This window comes from Pantherophis guttatus, chromosome 4 (genome assembly GCF_059756535.1).
Source record: "Pantherophis guttatus breed Tessera chromosome 4, ASM5975653v1, whole genome shotgun sequence".
Classification (NCBI taxonomy): Eukaryota; Metazoa; Chordata; class Lepidosauria; order Squamata; family Colubridae; genus Pantherophis; species Pantherophis guttatus.
In genome coordinates, this window is record NC_142066.1 from 65,223,429 (window position 1) to 65,243,915 (window position 20,487).

Sequence of the window (20,487 nt, forward strand, 5' to 3'; positions counted from 1 at the left end):
AAAATAGAAAATTAATACAGGTAGTCCTTGACTTACCCCCACCATTGAGCCTAATGTTTCTGTTGTTAAGTGAAACATTTGTTAAGTGAACTTTGCCCCATTTTACAACATTTCTTGCTACAGTTGTTAAGTGAATCATTGCAGTTGATACATTAGTAACATGGTTGTTAAATGAATGTGGCTTCCCCATTGATTTTTCTTGTCAGAAGATTGCCAAAGGGAATCACATGACCTTGGGATGACCTTATGACAGCAACGGTCATAAGTTGCCAAGCATCTGAACTTTGATCACATGATCATAGGATACTACAAAAGTCATAAGTGTGAAAAATGGTCATAAGTCACTTTTTCCAGTGCTGTTGTAACTTTGGTCACTAAGTGAAGGACTACCTGTACTTGCACATTTGTTGTATTGTTTCACTAGGTTAAAAATTAAAGTAAATGGAAAAATGAAGCAATATTGATATTGCTCTCTACTATCATCTACATAGCAATGGACAAAACCTGGATAATGTCTTCCAAAAGTCAACAATATATTGTGCTATATTTGAAGTTGTACTGATGGAAGGTTTTAATTATCCTAACATTTGTTGGGAGATAAATGCTGTTTTTTTAAAAAAATTTAAATGAAGGTGAAATTGAATTTAGTTAATCATCTGTTCTGGGCTTCAAAAAAGTAAATTGTAATAAGGACTGAGGAATAATAAGTAGGATCCCATCAAATGGGGGAAGGAAACTTTCTAAAGGAGGAGATATAAAAGCTTGGAATTGAAAAGCTTTTGTCAGAAAAGAAAAAACTTAGAATAAACCAGAGTTAGCAAACGTTAAGAAAAATCTTTAGATTTGTTCAATCTAAAAGAGATTGAATTTATCTTGTTCAAATTAAAAGAGAAAAATAACAGCAATCAGGATACCAGCTGCTCAGGAAAGAAATCAAATTGCTAACAGGGAGCAAAGAAGTGGTAAAACCAGGGGTGAAATCCAGCCGGTTCTATCCAGCTCGGCCGAACTGGTAGCAACGGCTGCGGGAAGCTCCGCCCCTCCACATGGACATCATGATGTTGCTTTTTTAAACCTCTGCGCATGCGGCACAAACCAGTAGAGAAGGTAAGTAAATTTCACCCCTGGGTAGAACCATAAAAAGTCTATTTTAAGTTAGTTTTTTCCCACAAAAACCTATATCCTCCATCACAAAAGGGTGAAAAGAAGATTGAAGAAATAGATTTACAGCCTGAGAAAACATGATAAGAGAATACTAGCATTATACTCAGTTGTACCTTAAGGTTCGAAAGGTACTAGCTACTAATTGGCTAAAATATAAACAATGCAGAACAATAATAAAATTAAACAATTCGAGGAATTTTTAAAAAAGGATTTCCTCCAGTCTTAAAGACCTTAATAAATTACAATACTAAAGCATTAAAAGTTAAAGCTGAAGATCCAACATATATGTTAAACTATAGATACCGGTTTACAACCCATATGTCTTGATTTCAGCAGTGCTTTTGATAAAAGTACTGTACCACATAACTTGCTGACTAGCAAAGTAGTGAAATGTGAGCTGGATGGCATTAAATTATGCTCATCAATGATTCCCCATCAGACTAGAGAGAAGTATCAAATTAGATATCATTAAGATCAGTCCTGGGCCTTCTGTTCTTTTAACATTTCATTAAATGCTTGAATAAAGAGACAAGTAAAATAGTCTTCTCAAATTTTGCATATGATACAAAATTCCACAGAATAGATAAAACCAAAATATAGAAATTAAAAATGTTTTACTGATTTGGAGAAATGGGGTGAAAATAATAGAATTAAATTTTACAGAAAGAAATGTGAAGTTTTTCATTTTAAGAAGTAAAAATAAATTTAAATAGGGATACTCCCCTTCACTGGATGTGTTCAGAGGCCAGACATTTTTCTGCAGTGCTTCAGACTGCTGTACTTACTAATCAGGGCATTGGACTATTCTAGGTGGCCTCTACCGAGCCAAATATCAAAATATATATGCTACATATTATTAACAGTTTTCTCAAATGCTTTTAATTTTTCTAAATGGAACCATGATTTGCATGTCTTTGAGTCACTCCTTCACTTTTCTTCATCTAATTCTTAGGATAATTATACAGATGGGAATTATAATTTTCTTTCAGGGACAAATAGACCGGCAAGAAGTTATACTCTACTAGATAAATTAATTAAAGTATTTGATATAAAAGACTTTATAACTTTTGTATAAAACTTGCAAAAAAGGAGCCTGCCAATATCCCGATCGCTAAGAGTTTCGCGAAACAGTAGAGAAGGTTCGCCCCCGCTCCCACCCCCGGATTCTTAAGGGATCCCTCCCTCATAGACTTCTATCTCTCTCAGACTGAACAATTGGCCGGGACTGGAGGGGTCCGTCAGCCAATGAAAAGGCGCTCGGGTGGCTGGCGGATGGGGCGGGCGGCAGAGAACGAGCTATGGCGACTCGAGGCGTTCGTCCACAGCGGGAGAATGGACGAAGTCAGACAGACCTGTTAATCATCCCTGTGTTACTCTTGTTCCTTCCAGGCATGACGGGTAAGTAATAGGCTCCTGGAACAATTAAATGGTAGGCTGGGCAGCTATGCATTCAGAACCATATCAACCAACCCGCTAATTAACCGGGGGGTTCAGGGGGTGGGGCCAGGGGTGGGGGCGTTGGATGAAGTTTGAAGGAATTTGCTGATAATGGCTTTTAAATATTTTTTTAAAAACAAAGTCAAGGATGTCGGTCGAATTATGTGTGCTATCTCAGATGTCCATTAAAACGGAGTTTAGCATAAAATTCCTTGGAATTTGAATATGTTTACTTTGGTTTTTTTCTTAAAAGTGCTGTCTATCCATTTACGGTACATATCTTCGGTGAAATTCTTAAAATTTCACTTGGAGCTGGATTGGAGCTATCCGAAGGCCTAAATCAGGGAATGGGAAATCAGAAATGCTATTAACATAACTGTACTGAACAAATCAAAACAAGCTGCAAATACACACACACAAAAGAAAACCGAACAGTAGATCCTCCAATAGGAATGGAATAGAAATATTTTATTATGCTTTCTCTTATTATTTTAAAACTTAATGTATACCATGAATAATGGTATACAGATTTTTTTCAGTTTCTTGTTTTATCTTAATTTAAATATGTTTGTTTTAATATAATTAAAATGTATTCTGTTTATTTTCCTTGGATTAAAAAACAGGGTTTAGGGAACAGTCCTGAGCATAAATCACTTAATAGAAAAGATTAAAGGCAAGATGGACAGATTAAAATAAAGGCCCAGCTCCAGAGAGTAGAATTATTGTCCCTAGGATTAAGATGGCAAGTCTGGAACAGGAGACTTGCATTTTAGAACTGCCCAATATATCACTTATGCTTTGGGGAATTCTGAAACCACAAACAAATCCTCTGATTTATACCAAATTGAACATTTTAAAAAACAACCTTTAACACCATTTTACTCAACAGGTTGTTTTTTAAAATGTCCAATTTGGGTATAAATCAGAGGATTTGTTTGTAGATAAGGGATTTTCTGACTGTGACAGATAGGCCACAGTCAGTAAGGATGGGATCTGCTAACATGCTTGTGAAGAAGGCACAGAAGAGGCTGTAATTCCTGAGAATGCTCAGGATCTCAGCATCTACTTCTGTCCTACTATCGCAGCACCATTGAGAGTGTCCTGACATACGGCATTCTTGCATGGTATGGGAGCATCTCTGTAGTGGACAAAAAAGCTCTACAGATAATCATTAAAACTGCCCAGAATATCATCGGACTCCAGCTACCAGCCCTGGACGACATCTTTGAATCTCGCTGTTTGAGAAAGTTGCATAACATTCTCAGAGACTCTTCCCATCTTGCTTACAATCTTTTTGGACTGTTGCCTTCTGGCAGAAGATATAGAACAATTAAAACTATGACTACACGTTTTCCGAATAGTTTTTATCCCAGAGCTATAATTGCACTCAACAATGAACTAAAGGGCCATCATCAGTGAGCTGTTGGACAGTATTACTTGGTCTGTTTTGTGGATATTTGGGTGGTTTAGGGGTGGGGAATTGTGGTGGGTGGAAGTGTGTTTGGGGATTGTTATGTGTGTTGGACCTGGTCTTTGGGTGTTAAGTGAATTTCATTGTATGGATATACTGTGAATACACATACAATGACAATAAAGTTATTTATTTATTTAAACGCTGTTATGGTCCTGTGAGGGACAAAATTAAATTTGATGCAGAATGCTATAATTATCCGTATTTCTAGCCTTCTATCTTTTAAAATTTCTGCTCCAACTTCTTTTCAAAAACCAAGACAGGGAATTATGTTGGTTCTGTTTTGATGTTTAACCCTATAATATGATGGAAGCAGCTACTGTGGATATAGGATGGTATTGGTGGATTATAATTTATAGTTTACATTTTATGGCTCAAATATCCATATAAGAAAACTGATAGACTGGGCAAAGGGGATTCTCATAAAACTGCCATAATTCAGTGAGAAATTTCAAGACTATTTAAATGATTAAATCCAACCTCTAGGAGTGTCCTCTGGTTAATTGGTTCCTCTGTAAGACTGTTCTTACTGTTAGGAATTAAAAGATTCAGTCACTATAACTTAAATATGTTCTGCAAAGACTTTCATATAGTGCTCTTTCAAGCATTTGAAAAATGTTATTGTATGCTTTTTCAAGTCTGCTTTGCAAAGGTAAATTTTCCCAGATACATCAGTTTTCCCAAATAAGGCACCGTTTCTAGCACTTTGCTCAACTTCTATCTTCTCTGAATTAAAGGCTCAAGGGCAATTTGTTTCATGGTTTTTTTGTTCTTTTTTTTAACCATTAGTAGGATTGTGCCTTTGAGTCAATTTTGACTCCTGGTGACTGCCTATAGCAGTGATGGCTAACCTTTTTGCCGTCGCATGCCAAAAGCAGGCGGAGTGGAAGGGATTGCCCACACCCATAATTCAATGTGCCCCGTCCCCCCACACATGCACGTGGGACCCCCTCCGCTCTCCCCCTGCTTTTGGCACGTGATAACACAGTGAGCCCGGTAGGCCCATTTTTTTGCCCTCCCCAGGCTCCAGAGGCTTTCTAAGAGCCTGGGGAGGGCGAAAATTGCCTTCCTCACCTCCCCAGAGGCCCTCTGGAGGCTCAGAAACAGCCCGTTTCCTGACTTCCGGTAGGTCTGGAAGGCCTGAAAATCAGCTGGCCAGCGTGCACATGCACTCGCGTGCCCACAGATATGGCTCCGTGTGCCATCTGTGGCACCCATGCCATAGGTTTGCCATCACAGGCCTATAGCCTCTTTTAACATTCTGAAATAATTCTGTTCTTACTGGATTAAGGCAATCCATGACTTTTCCTTAACCTTTGCTGATACTGAATAAAAGAATAATAGAATAACAAATGTTAGAATGTACCCTGGAGGTCTTCTAGTCCAACTCCTGTTCAAGCAGGAGACCCTATACCATTTCAGACAAATGGCTATCCAGTTTCTTTAAAAGCCTCCAATGATCTTCTGAAGGAAAGCCATTCCACTAGTTTATTGTTTTCAACGTCAAGAAATTTCTTCTAAGTTCTAGGTTGCTTCCCTCCTTAGTTAGTTTCCAACCATTGCTTCCTGCCAGTTACTGCTATTGAGCCAAGATTCAACTAAATTGTATCTGGTTAGTTTTTCTTGCCTAAGTGTAAAACCTTACTTTTTTTCTACATTGAATTTCATCTTTTTAGATAAGGCCCAGTGTTCTCTTGAAATCCATCTGGATCTTGCTTCTATGTATTTGCAAATCTGTTGCTTGATTATCTTTTCCAAAATCTTCCCAGGTATTGACGTCAAGTTGACTGGTTTGTAGTTTCCTGGATTTGTTCTCCCCCCCCATTTTTGAAGATGGTAACCACATCAATTTTTTTCCAGTCCTTTGGTTCTGGTGCTCCAGGATCTTTGAAAGATATGGTTCTGAGATCACATCTGCTAGTTTCTTCAGAATTCTGTCATGTAATCAGAATAGTTAACAGAATAACAGAGTTGGAAGGGACTTTAGAGGTCTTCTAGTCCAACCGCCTGCTCAAGAAGGAAACCCTATACCAGTGATGATGAACCTTTTTGGCACCAAGTACTGAAAAGGGAGCACGCGCATGTGCATGTGCTCGTCTGGGCCGCAACCTGGAAGATGAGCTGCCAGGGCACAGGTATATGCCTGAAAATGTACTTCCGGTTTCAGCTAGGCAGCTTCCAGTTTTAGCCAGCTAGTCTTCCGGGTTTCTGGCATGCATGCGTGTGCGAGATCAACTGGCTGGTGCGGATGAACACGCAGGAAAATGGAAGACCAGCTCTTCCAGTTTCCGGCACTGCCACACGCATGAAGGCCAGCTGATCGCCACATGCATATGGATGCCAGAAACCCAGAAGACAAACGGGCAATGCCGCATGTGCCAGGCGACATGGCTCTGCGTGCCACTTTGGGCATGTATGCCATAGGTTCACCATCATGGCCCTGTATCATTTCAGACAAAGAGTAATCCAATCTCTTCTTAAAAATGTCTACTGTTGGAAGTTTTGGAGCATTCACAACTTCTGGAGGCAAGTTGTTCCACTGATTAATTGTTCTACCTGTTAGGAAATTTCTCCTTAGTTCTAGGTTGCTTCTCTCCTTGATTAGTACCCATCCATTGATTCTTGTTTTGCCCTTAGGTGCTTTGGAGAATAGCTTGATTCCTTCTTCACTGTGGCAACCCTGAGATATTGGAACATTGCTATGTCACCCCTAGTCCTTCTTTTCATTAAACTAGATATAACCAATTCCAGAAATTGTTCTTTATATGTTTTAGCCTCTTATCCCCTCATCACCTTGGCTGGTCTTCTCTGCCCTCTTTCTAGAGCGATCCTTCACCAAATCCAATCATACCAGAGGAGCCACTTGGCAGGAAAAATATATTTTCTATGACATAATTTTAACTTTTGTAATTTGTTTTTGGTTCATTGTTTGCTGTTTTTGATGCTTATTATCATAGAGTCTGTTTATGAAGGCTGGGTATATGGTATAATAAATACTCAATTCAATTTTTTGTTGCAATCTTCTATTGCCTGAACATTGCCAATTGGTAATATTTTGAGTTCTGCATACATTCTTGCATCAGTTGTTCCTGCAAGCCATATAAATAAAGTTTAAAAAAGAGAGAAAGAATTGTAAGATACTTTGCAAATATATTGGTAAGAAATGGAGAATAGGTGGCAAGTCTATTTCTTATCCAGTAGAATCAGTGGATTGTAGGTGCTGTCTTAAGTGGGTCATGAGAAATCAGACTCGACTATCATGCTCTGAATCCTTTCCAATTGTTCATGAAATTTGAATGGAAGCTTAAAGGATAGATGACTCTATTACCAATTTTCTTTTTATTGTTAAAAAAATTTCATGGCACAGAAGTTAAGGCTACCTCTTGTCTCTTCCCTTGTTCTTTCTCTAGGGGTGAGTTTATGCATTGTAAAGCTAATGTTAACAAAACTGCTGTTTAGCCATTCTTATTCATACAAATTAACATGAAAGATAATCTGGGTTCTATGGTACCTGAATAACATTCAATAGCATTTTTAATGCTATTAATATTTACTAACTTTATTTTAATAATCATCATAAAATGGATTAGTTGGGTCCAAATGATTAATATGGGACTTAGAGCAGTTTACCACCAACAAACAATAAATTCATGCTCCTTCTGGCATTTCAATGAGGAAGCTGTTGAGTTCCTAATGCAGTTTAATTAAGAAAAGTGCTTGTCTTCACAGCACACAATAGTGGAAACATACAATGGAGGCAGTTTCCTTCCTTCCTTCCTTCCTTCCTTCCTTCCTTCCTTCCTTCCTTCCTTCCTTCCTTCCTTCCTTCCTTCCTTCCTTCCCTTCCCTTCCCTTCCCTTCCCTTCCCTTCCCTTCCCTTCCCTTCCCTCCCTCCCTCCCTCTCTTTCTCTTTCTTTCTTTCGTTCTCTCTCTCTCTATCTCTTTCTTTCTTCATACAGGGGCAAATACTACTGGAAGAATTCATACCCAAATCACTATATTGTTGGACTTCTGCTTTAGACTTCAGTTTGTGACATTTAATAAATAGCAAAGATTCTCAATTTTATTCTTAGGATCTTTCTTAAGCCAAAGACAGAATCATGAAACCAGGTGGTTTTCCTGATTCTCCTTGCTGAGGAAAACATGACAGCTCATAAGCTCAAAAAACCGAGGGCTCATGACTACAGAAGTGAGGTTGATAAGAGATTTGATTTCTGGAATCAAGATTTTCTTTTTACTTTTTAAATAAATTTTATTTCCAAAATACAAAATCCAAGGAAAAAAGAGAGAAAAAAAATGTGTATAAAAACAAAATAACAAACATACACATAGATCAGCCTCCCTAGTTGAATAGTGATAAATATATTTCATTAACAATAGTTCTCTCACCTTGCAAAACAGATCCACAATTTATGAACTTTTATATCATAGAAACATTATAAATATGAAATATTATCAACCAATTTGCCTAGCATCTGTCTACTGTATTAAAGAACAGGTAATCCCAACAACAAAGCTAAACTTCAAAACTCTTTGTTAATAATTTATTATTTTTGTTTAACTCACAGAAAGTAGAACTGGAAGGGACCTTAGAGTCTTCTGGTCTAGCCTCCTACTCGAGGAGACACTATACCATTTCAGACAAGTAGCTGTCCAGTCTCTTCTTAAAAAACACCAGTGATGAAACACCCACAACTTTTGAGGAGAAGCGGTTCCACTGGTTAATTGGTCTTACTGCCAGGAAATTTCTTCTTAATTCCATCTTGCTTTTCTCCTTCATTAGTTTCCATCCATTGTTTCTTGTTCTTCCCTCGGGTGCTTTGGAAAATAATTTAACCCTCTCTTCTTTTGTAGCAGCCCCTCAGATACTGGAATACGGCTATCATGTCACCTCTAGTCCTTTCCTCTACCCTAGTCAAATCCAAAGCCTGCAACTGTTCTTCAACTGCCCTGAGTCCTTCGGGAGAAGGGCGGTATAGAAGTCAAATAAATAAATAAATAAATAAATAAATAAATAAATAAGTAAGTAAGTAAGTAAGTAAGTAAGTAAGTAAGTAAATAAATAAATAAATAAAATGTTTTAGTCTCCACTGCTGCACACTGCTGTACACAGCTGCACACTGCTGGCTCATATTTAAGTGATCATCCATTAGGACTCCAAGGTCATCTTAAAGGTGCTTTTTCAAGAGGCAACTGGACTTTCTTGTTTTTCTTTGAAGACCTTTTGCTTCTCATCCAAGAAGCTTCTTCAGGTCTGAGTGGATGGTGGTGAATGGAAGGATTTCTATTCCTTGCAGACAGCTGGCCATTTGCATTCTTTTAGAGAGTTGTTGAGGTCATCTGGGGGTTTGTCTGTTTTCCTCAGAGTCACCTGAGTAGTGCAAATGGATGTGGATTGTGGAACCTTCTTGGAACTGCTGAAAGGACTGTACTGTGGATCTGTGCTTTCTCAGGATGTTTTCTGCCCTGTGTCCCTTCACTGTTGAACACAGGTGGAGGCTGTTGGGAATGGGTATGTTTTGTCTGCATCTCCTACTGAAGGCAAATGGTTTCTTGAAATCCATTAATACTTCCACACTATTCAAAGTGTGTTGATCCCAAAGTGCATAGCTAAAATGTCTATGGAGATTCTCAGTCATCCAAACATCCCTTTCACAGTTACAGTTTTTGAGCCAGGTTTTGCCTAATCTGTACTTAGGTTGGCTATTCCTACCAGAGTAGTGTCATCTGCAAATTTGATGAGTTTCCCTTCTATTCCCTCATCTACGTCATTTATAAAGATATTGAAGAGTACTAGGCTTAAGACGGAACCTTGTGGTATCCCACTGCTTACTCATTGAGGATAGTTTGTCAGCCAGTTACAAATCCATCTGGTGGTGATGATCTAGCTCACATTTTGCTAGTTTACCAAGAAGAGATTGTGGTCTACTTTGTCCACAAATGACTTCTAATCTACCAATAACCCACTGCAATCATTGTCTCTGATCTGTCCAGGATCAAATATTGACTGATTATTGATTATAATACTTTTCCTTATATCTCCACAGCACTTGTATTTTTCTTACAGATTGAAACATATGATTTTTTAATAGTTATCTAGTTGCATATAATAAGTCTAAGACTTATTATATAATTATATAATATATAATTATTATATAATATAATAAGAGCCTTGGTAGCACAGTGGATTAAAGCACTGTTATTAATATCTGCTGCTTGCAATTACTGCAAGTTCAAATCTCACCAGGCTCAAGGTTGACTCAGCCTTCCATCTTTTCAAAGGTAGGTAAAATGAGGACCCAGATTGTGGGGGCAATAAACTGACTTTGTATAAATATACAAAAGTATGAAGGCTATTGCTTAACGCATTGTAACCCGCCCTGAGTCTCAGAGAAGGGCGGCATATAAATTAAAGCAAAAAAAAAAAAAAAGTCTATTCTGCAATCTCCATCATAGGACCTTTCCTATGAAGGTCCAGCACCTACCACAATATAAACAAATTTTGAGACTCTGAAACGAGTGCAGAGAACAGCAACAAATATGATTACGGGGCTAGAGGTTAAAACATATGAAAAATGGTTGCAGGAATTTGGTATGTCTAGTAAAAAGAAGGACTAGGAGTGACATGATAGCAGTGTTTCAGTATTTGAAGGTCTGCCACAAAGAAGAGGAGGGTCAACCTATTTTCTAGCACCAGAAGGCAAGACAAGAAGCAATGGGTGGAAACTAATCAAGGAGAGAAGAAACCTAGAACTAAAGAGAAATTTTCCAACCGTGAGACTATTGCAACAGATTGTAGTGAGATTGAAAAATCCTAGAAGATTATGCTAGGTATAAACAACCAATAGAAAGGAGAGGAGTTCATTAGTAGTTTACCTCATAAAAGACAAGTCAGCCTGGCTGAAAAAAGCTTGGGAAGAAAAAAATTAAAATATTGAAAGAATTTCTACCTTAATGAATTCAATAATAAATAAAGGATGGAGGTCTGTTGTAGTGTCCAATATTTTGTCTTTTACCTCTAATCTTTGAATTAAACATCTGACTGAGTTTATATAATTTTTACCGCTTTGATCATGTTGTAAAAGCTTGGCAATGACTGTCATTTCAGTGTTCAGTTTTAAAGTAGAACTTTAGAAAAACAGCAAAGATAAAACCAAAAAAAGTTCCATTAGCATTACAAAATGTAAATATTTTTATTGAGGTTGAAAAGTATGTTTTCCTACAGGTGCATCATGCTGTTACCTTGCGAAGAATAACTTAATGTGTCATGATGTTTGTGAACTGGTAAGTTGGTTCTAAATTTATGCCTAACTTTACATTTGAACTGGCATTGTAATGTTATATATTGCAAAATCCCCTTTACAAAGAAATTTGAAGATGAGTAAAGATGGAGAACTGGCTACTAATTGTGATAGCTATACATTATCTCCGATAACAAAATATTCTTTTTTCCATTGCTCAGTAACAGATTCCACTTCTGTCTCCATTGGGGTCTAGGACAATTGACTGCAGCTGCATCACTCCGTACACTTCACCACAGCCCCGAGTCGATCCACCACATTCCCCACTCCTCCTCAGCACCACCATGGCTGCTCATGCACTGCTGTACCACAACAGCCTTCACACCCTGGGGATCGCTCCTCTTATGAGAAAGCAAACGGAAGTCCACACTCCCTTCAAGAACTGGCATGAAACACTCCCTTTGAGCTGCATACCCACAAAACTGAATAGATTTCCCTCCCTCCCACAGCTGACTGAGAGGGAAGAAAAGTTTTTTCCTCTCAAAGTCAGTCTTGAGAGTAACTAGAAGAAGCAGAAGAACCAATGAGAATTCTCTCTTCTGCAGCATCTTCAGTCTCCGGGCAGTCTCTCTTGATTCACACACTGGAGGAGATAGTTCAGCACAGAGAAAGAAGTGAAGAAAGTGGGAGGAAAATCCATTCAATCTTGGGAAGGCTGCAGCTCAAAGGAGTGTTTCATGTCGGTTCCAGAGAGGAGTGTGGACTTCCATTTGCCCCCCTCATGGTTCTCAGCCATAGTTTCCTTTTCTCTATGTGTGTGTGGTGGTGGTGGTAGACTTGATGCCCTTTTAATTCCCTCAGTGCCCCAGAAGTGCAGGCTGCCGAGACTCTGAAAGGGCAGTTTGGGAGAAGGAAGGAGGAAATCCTCAGCAGAATGTGGGGGACGGGGAGAAGATGCATGGGAAGTGGCAGTTCCACAGCCAGTGCCTGCTGCCTGGGGAATGCTGGAATCCCCCCCCACCACCACACTTTGATTTAAGAATAACTGTTGATCTCAGTGGCGGAAAATCAGAGGGGAAGAATGGCCTCCCTCCCTCCCTCCTTCCCTCCCTTTCTTTCTGCATCCTTCTGAAAATCAGTTGTTTTACATGTAAAAGTAAAGTTCCTTTCCACCAATTTAAATCTTTCAAATAATTGAGCATGCATAAGCCACTGACAAATAAATCCCTCTTTCTCCAAGTCTTCACATGCTTTTAGTGGATTTTCTTTTAGCAAATAGTTTGGTATAGGTCAGTCAAGTGCCTTAAACTCTCATTTCTCTTCTGAAAAAGGTTCCCATGGTGACAACCACAGAGAAACATCTGGAGACAATCTTGCTTTATATCTCTCCCAAACTCTCAATATTGAATATCTAACAAAGTGATTCTTAAACTCTATTAATCTTACTTTTATCATGCCATAAATAGCCGTGCCATCCAAATCTCAAGTCATAATCTTCTAGCTCCAATAGTCTCTTGTTTTGTAGAATTATCTACTTCACCGGTACCCAGCAACATGTCTCAGATTTTACATTGGAATACTAATCTTCCTCAGGAGCATATGAGTTTTAAAAGAATTGAGTGTTTATTTCAGATATTAGATTCCCATGTTGTATGTTCCATAAGAACAGAGGATCCACTGCATGGTCAGCAAATTTTTGATACACCGCTACAATTTATAATAAAAAATGGTACAAGTATCAGTTTTGGAGATTAACAAAAGTAAAATTTTAGATCCTAGTAATTATATCAAGTTATTTTACTAATATAAATTGTTTCTGAAACAAATTGCAGTCTTTGGACTTCTAGACCACAACTTTGGGCTGTAGTTATCAAGAACAATTATTTAAATAGTGTGCTGCTTTGTTTCATTGGGGACAAACCCTATCTTGATTTATTTATTTAGCATATGATATATCATACATGGACTAGCAATATATACTAACATTTCACCCAGATTAGTAAAACAATAAAATATAAATGTTATATAAAATATACAGTATATATTAAAAAGATTTACGTTCAGATACAAATATTGAGACCATCTAACCATTGAAACGCAGCATCGTTTATATGAAAGAAAATCAGATACTGGACTGGTATATCCTTTCAACTTACACCTGGTCACAGTGTGGTTTACAGTTTGATATGGGACCCAGCAGTCGCATTGAGAGGAGGATACTATTCCCTATTCATATAGTGAGTCCCAGCTGATGCCATGTGTAGTGCAAATCCTATTCAGAAGTGTTCATTGTTGGTGTGGTAGTTCAAAGCCTGTCATCTTTTTTGTGGGGTCACTTATATGTCTTCCTATATCTGGGTGTTTAGCATCCTATTTGGCTTTCCATTAGAAATACATATTAAAGTTGTTAGGCAGATGTTGTGCAAATACCAGTGGGGGTTTCCTGGAATTGAGCTCTTCTGGCTGATAAATAGGAAAGGTCAGCATGCACCACTTGGAATGAGTTGTTCATAACTTTTCTGTATTCTGTCATTAGTGCATCTTGCCTTTGTAAAGCTGGTAGTGCTATGTGATTCAGAACAAGAAGCCAGCAAGCTAGAATGGTTTTGTGTTGATATTAGAGTATCAATGCAATTTACACTGTATAGCTAAAACACTATAAAATATGTCTACATATACTTTTGTTTGCATGCAGATTTTATTGAAATTAAGTTGAAGTTCAGCCCTGGTGGGTCAGTGGTTAAAGTGCAGTATTGCTAGCAAACTCCCCACAGCCTGGAGTTCGACCCTTTGGGGCTCAGGGTTGACTCAGACATCCATCTTTCCAAAGTCAGTAAAATGAAGAGGCAGATTATTGGAGTAATATGCCAATAATGCTTCTACACTGTAAACCACCCAGAGTGCTGTAAACTATTGTGAAGTTGTATATAAGCCTAAAATGCTATACTGTGCTATTTTTACCATGCAATATTTTCTTAACTATTCTTTTAATAGATTTTGGCATCTAAGAGCGATTCTCATTTGAAACACCTATTGCAACGTGCTCCTGAATATTGTCCAGAATCAATGGTATGTATAATTGTTCTTGGCTAGTATATAATGAAACTGTATATTGTACTTTATTTCAACATACATGGAATTGAGGTAATGTTGACAAAGAAGATAGGAAGAATCATTGTTAGTATCATTCCTGCTGGCGTTTTAATATCAGGTAGAGCTTGTGGTTGCCTCAGTTCTTGGCCCAGATGATTGAACTATTGGGTGTCTTGGGTCCCAGATTATAAAAATTGAGAGCCCATTTCGGATATCAGATTCCAGTGTTGCATGGTCAACAAACGCAGCTGGTGTGAAATAAGACCACTTGTGTCTAAAACATAGTAAAGGATGAACATACAAAACTGATGTGTATTACTGAAACCTGATTTGGAATTAATGAAATGTAGCCTTTTTTTGAAATCTGCTATTTTAGATCCTGGAGCAGTCTCAGCACTGGGAAATAAGGTTACCTATGATAGTATGTGAATGTCTCACATTCACTAACCGGGAGAACTGTCTTGGAAATGACTTATTATCAGTATCTGTGAGGAAATGGGCCAGAGGGGTAAATGGTGTAATAATTAAACAACTGGTTGGCAATGGACCTCTGTAGGTTTCTATATTACATCTCAAAGCTAGTTTTGGAGTCCCTAATGCTTATTCTCTGCAGCCTGGGGGAATAGTTTGTTGCACTTTGCTGATGCTTTTGCTTCGTAGCCTCCATGGCCACCATGGACTTGTCACAGTTATGGCCTCTGTTCATATAGATAGGCATATGCTAAACCTAGTCTTCACTTATATCTAATGTGATCTGAGATTAAGGCAAACTATTATAGATTGACCTTGTATCAGGCAGCAACTACTGCAAATGGGAGAGGGGACATTGATACTATGAAGATCAGACCTTGAGTAGAGGGGATGGAATGCAGGATGGCAACAAACAGTAAGGTCACCTTCTGGAAGACTGGTTTATCTCTTGTTTCTTCTCATATGATCTTGTGTCTATCATTACTCTGATTTATTGCCTTCTCTTCCCTCCTCAGAATATTGCAAAACCCCAGCACATTTCTTCCCTTCTCCAGGTTAAAGAATACTACCTACGCAATAATAACTCAGTCCTCCAAATAACTAGTAGGTCTGAATCTCCTGATAGTTCTGCTCAGCATTCAGTACCCTAAGTGCAGCTGAACTATATAAGTTAGCTATTCAGATGATAAACGGACAGGACAGGATGGCAAGCAGGCAGGCAGGCAGGCAGGCAGATGATAGATAGAACCAGTCTAGCTGCTTCCATCCCATGCATATATTCCTACTCAACGTCTTGCTATTACCCAGCAGGGAAAAGAAATACAAATTATGACAAAAACCCAGTGCATCTGCCCCCCATCCTGAACTCTATTCTGGAGAGGAGTAGGTGGTCTCTTCCCTACCTCCCATCAAACCATCCAAATTATTGAGACCCGTGTTTCCCAAATTGTGTGCAGTGGCATCCCAGTGAAATCACAGGTGCTTTGGGGATATTTTAAATTTTCAAAGGTAACACAACTGTTAGGTACTTTTTTTCAGCCTATGGGTAATGTGAAAAAATTATAGAAACATTAAGAGTGCTATGAATTGAGAGAATTTGGGAAATATTGATCTACAGCAGAGCAAGAAAGATGATAAAGGGTCTGGAGGCTAAACTGTGCAATAAATTGTTGCAGGAACTAGTTATGTCTAGTCTAATGAAGAAAAGAAATTTAGTGACATTATAGTTGTCTTCCAGTACTTGAGGGGTTATCATAGAGAAAGTGGGGTTGGCTGATCTTCAAAACACCTGAGGGCAAGACAAGAGTAATGAATGGAATTTTAATAAAAAGATATCCAAGCTAGAATTAAGAAGAAATGTCCTGACAGAGATAACAGTTAATTAGTGGAATCCAGAAATTGTGGATGCTCCTTCACTGGACGTTTTTAAGAAGAGGTTGGGCAATCATTTATCTGGTGTATAAGGTATCCTGCTCGACAGTAGGTTGCACCTTCAAAGTTGCTTCCAACTCTGCCATTCTGTGTTCTATATTCTATGTATGTACAACCTTTTTAATTAGGTCTCAGGGCAGTGGTGGAATTTAATTTTTTTACTACCGGTTCTGTGGGCGTGGCTTGGTAGGCATGGTGTGGCTTGGTGGGCGTGGCAGGGGAAGGATACTGCAAAATCTCCATTCCCACCCCACTCTGGGGCCAGCCAGAGGTGATTTGCCAGTTCTCTGAACTACTCAAAATTTCCGCTACCAGTTCTCCAGAACCTGTCAGAACCTGCTCAATTTCTGACATGGTGTATACGGAAATATTTTTTTACAGCTTTTCCAAAACCAAGTATAAATTTGTGGGACTAATTCATGGTCTCCAAGTTTCTAGCCTGATTCTTTAATCACTACTTTTAAATATGCTAATGCTTCCAATATAAATATTTATCTTGTTTAAATTTCTTTAAATTTCTGCTTTATTTCTAAGTAATAATAAAATTATTCTTTACAGAGAGAGGTTTGGGGCTGTATAAATTCCTCTTTGCCAGGTAAGATTATTATTATGTATAAACTTAACAGGGTGCTGAACTCCTCATGTTTTGGTTATCAGGTTTGTACTTTATTGGATTTCTTTTTTTTTTACATGAGCAGCTTAATTGTGCAATAGATACTAAGTAATTTTTTTTCATAGAATTTAGGATGCAGATCTCTCGTACGGTACCAAAAATCACAACTGTGGCTACAGATATATACACTGGTACCCAGTAGCCTCTCTTTCATTGCACATATTTTGCCTATGTATATTTCCTTTCTGTTCCATGGAAAAGGTATAAGTAATTCTTATGAACATTCATTCAATGACTGTTTAAAATTATGAGAGTGCTAAAAAACTTATGGACTTATGATCCGTACCCAAAGTTACAGCCATTGTAGCACCACCATCATTACATGATCAACAGTATTTTGACAGCTTACCCACATTTACAACTGCAGGGGACTGCTACCTCTAACTCCTACCCACTTTATGCCCTTTTGGCTGCTTTGCACAGTGACAACTGGTGACAGTACTGGGGCTGGGACTGATTAGAGGTCTAGGGCCTAAGGCCCCCAAGTCACTACTGAAGCTTCAGTACTGCTGCTGCCACAAAGAAATGCCCTCTCAAGCCTATACCACAGCCAGTCATGCCAGCACCATTGTGCAAAGCTCCAATTGCTCCCCCTTAGACTCTGCCACATTTCATGGACCTTTGTTTCTTCACACCATTCTCTAAGATATAGTCTTCATTCTTTCTCCAAGTCGCATGTCTCATTTCTTTTCTAAGTCATGGATTGTATTCCTTCTGCAACCAATATGCCCCATTCTTTCTGTAAGAAGAAATTAGTTTAAATGAAAATAATTTGCTATTTAGAGAAGGAATGGTAACTTTAGAGAATTAGGCATTATGAGAATAAGGCTTCTGAGAGTGGTGGAGCTTCGTAGCATTACCAGTCACAGAGAAACAGGGCTTCTCCCTGTTTGTGGGCTCTGAAAGGAGCCAAAGCCGCCTTGTAGGGGCGGTGAAGCTAAGGAGGGGCGCTCTGAAAAGTCGTAGGAGAGATCACAATTTTCCTGCTGAACTCTGGGGCTTTTTCCCCTCTGTGCCATAATGAGGAGAAGATGCCTGCCACGAGGCTGGGACATCTGTTGACCATCTAAGCACATTGCAGGAGTGGACTTTGATGAACAGTGTGTGAACTGGGTGAGAAGAATTATTTTTATTCAAACTTTTACCCCAAAAGAATATCCAGAAAAAGAGAGGCTCACAACTATTTTTAAAAATAGCAGCAACCTAGCACTTTGAGAAAACTTTAAGATTGAAATTGAAGGAATAAGAATTAAAGGGAAAAAGAGAGAAAAATCGTTAAAATACAGAAAATTGAACTTTCAAATTGGATAGGCACTGCTTTGGATAGGCATTTTGAAATGCTGGAATTATCTACTTAAAAAACAACACTATTTTTGCATTGTGGAAAAATGGAAAAACTGGTTAATATTGAAATCCAATCTAAGAGTGCCACCTGCTGATGAAAGAAAGAGTAACATACTCCCGAAATTTTGGAAACATTTGATTGCTGGGGATTTAAATGTGATAACAAGAAAGACATTATCATTAAAATGACCCCTGAAGATTACAATACAAGACTGAATTTATAGAGGGACCTTAGGAGGTTCTGGAAAATTTATGGGACTATCCAGAGGAACACGTTGATCAACTTTGGGATACAAAGAACTAAGAATATTGAATTTTTTGAGAAGTGACTATAGGATTGAATATGTGGTCTTTGGATTATTGGACAAAAGAGGGACACAATAAAATTTAATGAGATGTTTCATCAAGGAGAAAGGAGTGGAATTTGGGAAGAGATGGCATCGGCAATTCAAAGTACAAGGGAGACACTGATAAGACATTTTAAGGAAACTATAAACCAAATAGAGAGCATGGATGGAATGCTGGGAAATATAAAACAAAGGACAATGAGTGATCAAGATGTCCAGGAAGAGAAGGAGCCAACTGAAAGAGTAGATGAAAAAATGGAACAGACAAAACAAATGAAACAAGATGATAAGGAGGAGATAATAACAAAAATAATAAGGATTGATGACATAAGCCAAGGAGAGAATATTCCAAGGAAATTAAAAAAGGAACCGAAGAACCAGGAAGATTCTTATAGGAGAGAGATAGGGGCAAGAGTAGATATTTTGGAAACTGGACAACAGAGAAGGGCAGAGAAGGCAGAAATGTTTAAATTGAGTAGCCATGATGTGGAAGCAGACAGAAATAAAGATCTAAGAGAGGAATACGGGAGCTAAGAAACATTTAAAGCTTTAAAGCGGGTAAGAGATGATGGTTAGTAAGGGAATATGTTTAAATTCAGTAGTGGCATAATCAAAGTTAGAATAGGGGTGGAAACTAGAGAGGGGGATTAATATTAATTCTTATATAATAAGAAGTAATAAAGGGAAATTAGAATTTGAATGATGGTATTACTAAGTATATTTAAATAATATGGCGACTGACATAAAAATAATATATTGAACTATTGATTAAATAAATAATGAAATATAATTCAATATGAATATGTGTATGTTTGCTAAATGTAACAAATATGATTAAAATATTTGTATTAAAATGTATGACATGCAGAATATGGTGATTGACCTAAAAAGAACATATTTGAAATATTGAATAACTAAATAATGAAGGATTATAAATTGAACAAGCTAATAATGGAAGATTTTAATTTAGCATAAATGTATTATTAGAATTATGTAAGCTTGCTAAATGTAATAAATATTATTAATAATATTCTATTTGTATTAAAAGGTATGACTTAGAATAGGGTGATTGGTATAAAAATGACATTGAAATATTGAATTAATAAATAATGAAAGATTACAATTTAATAAAAATATGTATATTGTTACTAGAATTATAGAAGTTTGTTAAATGAAACAAATATGATTAATACTATTTTATTTGTATCAAAATGTATGACACTCAGGTGCCACACTGTTCACGCATTGATATGTTTGTAAAAAATAAAAAACTTGGTGGGGAAAAAAGAATAAGGCTCCTGCCATTTGCAAATAGTGCACCTGTTCCATGCGACCTGGAGAAGACCAGGGGGGTTCTGAAAGTTAGAAGTGAGTGCACATATTAAAGAAAAAATGGGATGCGCTGCTCATAAAAGGAATAAAACAATCTGCTTTCTTCTTTCTTTCATATTTCCCTGCTGATTTCTTCCTCCATTAAAAAAATATTTTTGTTAATGCTCTTAACAACTAGCAAAATAAACTTTATTATAGTCAGTGTCCAGTGCAAGGAAAAAAAATTGCAAAATATCTATTTCATATACATTTTAGGTAAACTTAAGATGGCATAAAAATATAGATACAATCCCTATAAAACCTATTGAGCTGATCTCATTAACTAAACTTATTAAATCTACTATATATAGAATAGAATTATTTATTGGACAAGTGAGATTAGGCACACAAGGAATTTGTTTCCGGTGTGTAAATTCTCAATGTACATAAAACAATAGTGATAAGTAATGAAATTATAGTCATAAGAAAATAAAGAGATAGGTA

General features: G+C 37.6%; 1 protein-coding gene across 1 annotated transcript in view; it reads left to right on the top strand.

The window, feature by feature from the left end:
• Positions 1-2,368: 2,368 nt before the first annotated feature.
• Positions 2,369-20,487, top strand: part of RECK (reversion inducing cysteine rich protein with kazal motifs) — a 106,781-nt gene continuing 88,662 nt past the window's right edge. Inside the window, exons 1-4 of the mRNA XM_034416556.2 lie at positions 2,369-2,562; positions 11,298-11,356; positions 14,308-14,382; positions 16,867-16,903. Of these exons, the coding sequence (XP_034272447.2) occupies positions 2,463-2,562; positions 11,298-11,356; positions 14,308-14,382; positions 16,867-16,903 (271 nt within the window). The 5' untranslated portion in view covers positions 2,369-2,462. The remainder of the gene's footprint in view (positions 2,563-11,297; positions 11,357-14,307; positions 14,383-16,866; positions 16,904-20,487) is intronic.